At 36.2% G+C, this 5,310-nt stretch overlaps 1 protein-coding gene across 2 annotated transcripts in view; it reads left to right on the top strand.

Moving 5' to 3' along the window:
* The window catches only part of LOC102585073 (pre-mRNA-processing factor 39), a 15,953-nt gene extending 12,031 nt beyond the window's left edge, over positions 1-3,922 (top strand). For both annotated transcript variants that reach the window (XM_006355823.2, XM_006355824.2), the window contains exons 12-14: positions 554-850; positions 1,630-1,746; positions 3,450-3,922. In XM_006355823.2, the coding sequence (XP_006355885.1) occupies positions 554-850; positions 1,630-1,746; positions 3,450-3,569 (534 nt within the window). In that variant the 3' untranslated portion in view covers positions 3,570-3,922. The remainder of the gene's footprint in view (positions 1-553; positions 851-1,629; positions 1,747-3,449) is intronic.
* Positions 3,923-5,310: the final 1,388 nt, after the last annotated feature.

Genomic DNA, 5,310 nt, shown 5'->3' with positions numbered 1-5,310 from the left:
TGGTTTCTGTTCGGGGGGGGGTGGGTCTGGAGAGAATTTGTTTTATGGGGAATTATGTCTGATTCTTGATTCTTTACCATTTTCCATTTAGTCTTTGAAGCGTAAACTCTTTGGAATGTCTTGGGGATGGAATGGAAATTCTGTGGAAATATCTGTTTTTAGGATTTATTGATGATTCTTGATCCTTCACAATCTTGCCTTTTAGACCTTGAAGTGTAAACATTTTGGAATATCTTGGTGCAATGGCCCAATGGGGAGTCCAGATTGAGATTTGCTTTACTGGGAATGATTTCTGATTCATGAGCTTTCATCATATTTTTAATTTTTTGAAGACTGAAGTGTAAACATTTTGGAACATCTTGTGGGTGCAAGGGGAGGTCATGGAAATTTGTTTTCTTGTGAATTATTGCAGTCTCTTGTGAGCCTTCACTATCTTTCTTGTCTCTTTAACTGATAGTGCTTTGTGCTAACTGTTTACCATGATCCTCTTGTTGTGGCTGTTCACTTTTGATGCTTTTGACAAAATGTTCTGAGACGGAGAATGTGTTTGCAGTTTCTCGATCTTTTTGGTGATGCAGTCTCAATTAAGAAGGCTGATGATCGGCATGCGAAACTCTTCTTACGCCATAGAACTTCTTCAGATTCAAAGAAACGTCAGGCTGAAGATTATATAGTTTCTGAGAAAACAAAGCTGGCAAAGTCTGCTGTTGCAACAACCAACCCTTCAGTGGTTGGTGCATATCCTGGAGCACAGAATCAATGGCCTGCAGGTTATGGTGTACAAGGTCAAACCTGGCCACAGGCTACACAAGCCCAAACGCAGCAGTGGAATCCTGGTTATGCGCAACAGGTAATGTTATGACAAATATTTCACAGTTTCACTAGAGATAGTTTGCCACCTGGCTCAAATCTGTCTAGATTTAAAATCCTGATGTGAATCTCAGAGCAATGCAATGTGGGACCACTATGTATGTGTTGCTCAGGCTTTAACCAAAATGTTAATTTGGGTTAAACTGGAACTTCACCATGTAAGAAAATCAATTGAACTTCTTTATTCAAATGGATTTTAGAAGCTTTTTTCTCTTTAATGTGAATCAGAGCTCTGTGTAGTTATCTTTTCTGTGGACAAATGTTTTAGTACTCTGCCGTCCTCAATTTTTTGTGTCACATATTTCCTATCCCCCTCCCATGGAGATCCTTGATTGCATGTGTTTCAGTTTTTCATGTGGCCATTAAATCATGCAGGGGTTGATGTGCATGTGTGTGGTTTCGTATTTTGCTCAGTCTGTATGTTCTTTCAGACACAATTATTCATTAGCAACAACATATACAGTGTAATGCACAAGTGGGGTCTGGGGAGGAGGGTGTACACAAACCTTTACCCCTACCTTGTAGAGATAGAGAGGTTGTTTCCGATAGACCCTTGGCTTAAAATAAAGCATTTCCAAGCAGTTTGAAAAAGAATATACAAAAATGAGAGCAATAACAACAAAATAATGTGAAATGGGTGCAGCACATGACACAATTATTCGTTAGTTACTTATTTCTTTTTCTAGAATATACTCTTCAAAGAAGCTATGCTATCAGTGGCTTTTATTTAAAAAATCTTTTGTGTTTGTTGAACTTTAGGCAGCATATGGTGCTTACGGCAGTTATGGAACTGGCTATGCACCTCCTCAAGCGCCTGCAGCATCAGTGCCCTCTAGTGCTGGTTATGGTGCCTATCCTTCAACATTCCCAGCCCAGGTATGCGGAATGCCTTTTATGTATCAGCATTTTGTTGCCTATTTGCATACTGTGTCAAATTGCATTGTTGTTTCGGCAGGGATACTTTTATCAAGCATCTCTATTGCTTTCATGGTTCCTTTTTGTTTTTATTGTTAACATTGATGTCCTTGTAATGCTAAGAGCGTGAAGGTATAATTTGATGTCTGGTAAGTTTCCCGGTTTCCTGTAAAATGTCAGTGAGGCCAAAAGGCTTGCTTAACTTATTTCATCCCCCAAATTGTAGCATTTCAATGTTCAAATTTCTAAATGAAATAAATTGCCAGTTGAATTAGGAAGTAGTTAAATCCAATATCTCTATTATGTTGATTTTGGTTGGTCAAAATTACAAGGGGCATTATACTTTGTTCCTGTGTAAGAAAAATATTTTACATTTTATTTTATAAAAAAATATTATTTGTTTGGGATAATATTTTTCAATCTTTTTTTTTTTTTTTTTTGATAACCGAGAAATCCGTCTGTGACCCGCCCTTTGGACCAATCACAGCCTTCTAAACTCGATGGATAATGAGCCCGCCCCTCTACCCTTCTCCACTTAAATACCGGGCTTCGCTTTGCATGGTGTGGGGCTTGAACCTGTGACCTAAGCCACAAATCCTCCACCTTTTGCCACTTGAGCTAGGCCTTGGGGGCAATATTTTTCAATCTTTAATTTTAACTAATACTTAATTTATTTCATTTTTGTCAAGGTGAAATGTTTTATCCATGTGTCAATTTTTTATAGTAAAAGAGTGTATTACACACACCATGATGAGATTGTTATAAAAGAGAGAGGTGTGTTTCTTAAACTAATAAGTGATAGTTTAGGTATGAAACTCACACTCCCAATAGTTTAGGTATGAAACTCAAAAAAAGGATATAGTTTAGGTGTGTTTTTGACACTTGTCTCTTTTATAAATGATTGGAAGAAAAGAATGTAGAAAGATAGCGTGGTATACTAGGAGAATGTCCCCTCACCATGGCCAATTTGACGGTGAATGTAAGGTCTGATTAGGGGCCTATGAGCATTTTGAGGAAGAAAAATCAACAGAAATTCGTGTTACATGAGACTAAATGCGCCTGTTTCTTTGTTACAATGCATATGAATATAATGATAAATGAGGACATGATTACTTATTATGGTATTGTCGTACTTCCTCTCACAATTAGTCGGACCTTTATTGCTACAATTAGTTCTACGAGTGTAAGATATCAATCCCAGTTAGTGTCTGGTAGTAGCTTCTCAAATTTCATGTTACATTGGCCATTGGGGGAAGTTCAATCTAGTGGACAATAGCAAAGCTTGAAATTCAATGAATATCAAGTTTCCATTCTCAAAAAAAATAAAAATTCAATGGATATCTTCTCAGAAATTAATCTAATATGTTAATTTGTCTCCTTTTGATGGTGTTCCTTACCTCGGAACATTTCAGTAATATATATGCTGCTATGCTGTATTAAAGTTGATAATGTCTTGTGTTTGAACCTTCCTTTTTAATCAGTGAAATGGTGTACACTAGTACTCAAACCCCCTTTTCTAGCACCCCACCTTCTCTGTGGGCAGAGAGGGGAGTTGTGTTGTTTTCATATTTGCTTTATATCTCCATAATTTCATGCTACACGAGTATACCCTTAGGCGTTGATTGTTTTATGGCACTAAGTAAAACTTTGTTATAACTTGTCAGGCCTTCCCTCAGCAGAATTATGCACAGCCAGCAGCCGCTGCCGCTGCCACTGCCGCTTTGACTCCAGCACCACAAGCTACAACTGTTCCTCCTACAGCTTATTACGGCAGTTACTATTGAAATGGCAAAGTTTTCTGCGTCAATTTTTTTGCTGGATGTAGTTTGTATCTTCCCCTCAACGGCCAGAATATGTTGCAATACCATGAGTTCTTCTACATGGTTGTAATTTGATTTAATGAGCAGTCGGATAGGAAATTGAGCAATCTAGTGATGTCTTACCTTAGGCTGTTTGCTTTTCTCTAATTAATGTACCATACTTTTGGTTTTAACATGCTAGTATGCAGGAAAAAATCTGTCGCAAAGATGTTATGTTTTCCCTGTCCCATTTCTAGTCTCTGTAGGAGTAATTTTATATTGCAGAGTGCATGATTTTCTGCCACCAGGAAGTGCCAATTAAGGTTACTGTATTCTTACTTTCAGAGGGTATCTTTGATTTTTCGATAGCATGAAAAGATGACTGGCTTATAATGAATCGCACGAAAGTGGGATGTTTTGGTGAGGAGGGGTGTAAGTTGCTTTCAACCGGTTCGCTTTGGCGCTTGTTTGGCTATACCTATCTAAATGAAAGGCAACTTAATACGTTGGAAGAAAGTAGCTTTTAGTTTTGGGGAAAAAACAATAGCACAAATGGTATACTTATTCTATTCATTAAGAATTTTTTATATGTAATTTGATATTCTATGAAAATAATGCACAATCTGCTGACTTGGTGAACTAAATAAAATACGTTGCTATTTACTAGTTATTGTCCGTCTTGTCAATAGATATATTTAGTATAGAATTCGATTTTTATTTGATATTTTGAATCAATTAAGTTGAGAGCAGTTTGTGTGTAAATATATTCTATACACTAAATAATTTTCTTGTACTCATTTACCCACATGTTAAAGAGATTGAAATATGGATTTCATAACTAAATAATTTACCTTTTAATGTGTGAAAATAATATTCAAACATGTATTTCTAGTTTTGGACTAGAATGAAAGGTATATAAACGGTTTCATTTGGGTGTACAAATTGTATTTTTCAACTATCGTACAGCGTTAAAATAATATTGTATTTTGCATTCGTATTGAATAAAGAGTACTAGTATCTTGCATAATGAAAAAGGATTATTCTTGATTCTATGCAAGATTTTGATTTTCAAATTAAAAGAAAACTTTGCATTTTAATGGAGTTTTGAAGAAAGAAAAAATACAAATAGGATAATTGTGAGCGAGAATAGTTGATTAAAAATCTGAGCCAAAGAATTTGTGGAAGAGAATAGTTGATTGATAACCAAAATAGGGGAAAGAATCATTGATTGAACAACGAAATTGGAGAAATTTGGTATTTAAAAACAAATTACCTTGCCTAAAAAATTAAAACTAAATGGACAAAAATTACATGTTATATCCTATCTACCTCCATGTTGAATCAAGATAGAAATAGAGGCCAGCCTCTGGAGTCTCGTGGTTAGACTGTCCTTGTTGTATTGGGTGAAGTGTTGGTCAATCAAGAACTCACATGTTCAGATTATGCATGTTACAGAGATGATGATGTTGAGATGGATGTATGGACATACTAGGAGTGACATGATTAGCAATAAAGTTATCCGAGAGAAGATAGAAGTGGCCTCTATAATGAATAAGATGAGGAAAGTGAGACCTAGATAGTTTGGACATGTGAAGAAGAGGTGTGTTGACTCCCGTATTAGGGAGAGGTGATTAGATAGGGATATGACACAACTTCAATGTAAAAAAATAATTTTGAATTCCGGTCGAGAAGAGAAGCAGGGAAAATGTTGGGCTGAATGCTAACT

The sequence above is a fragment of the Solanum tuberosum genome, unplaced genomic scaffold (genome assembly GCF_000226075.1).
Source record: "Solanum tuberosum cultivar DM 1-3 516 R44 unplaced genomic scaffold, SolTub_3.0 scf00207, whole genome shotgun sequence".
Taxonomy (NCBI): domain Eukaryota; kingdom Viridiplantae; phylum Streptophyta; class Magnoliopsida; order Solanales; family Solanaceae; genus Solanum; species Solanum tuberosum.
This window is presented reverse-complemented; position numbering and strand designations above follow the sequence as displayed.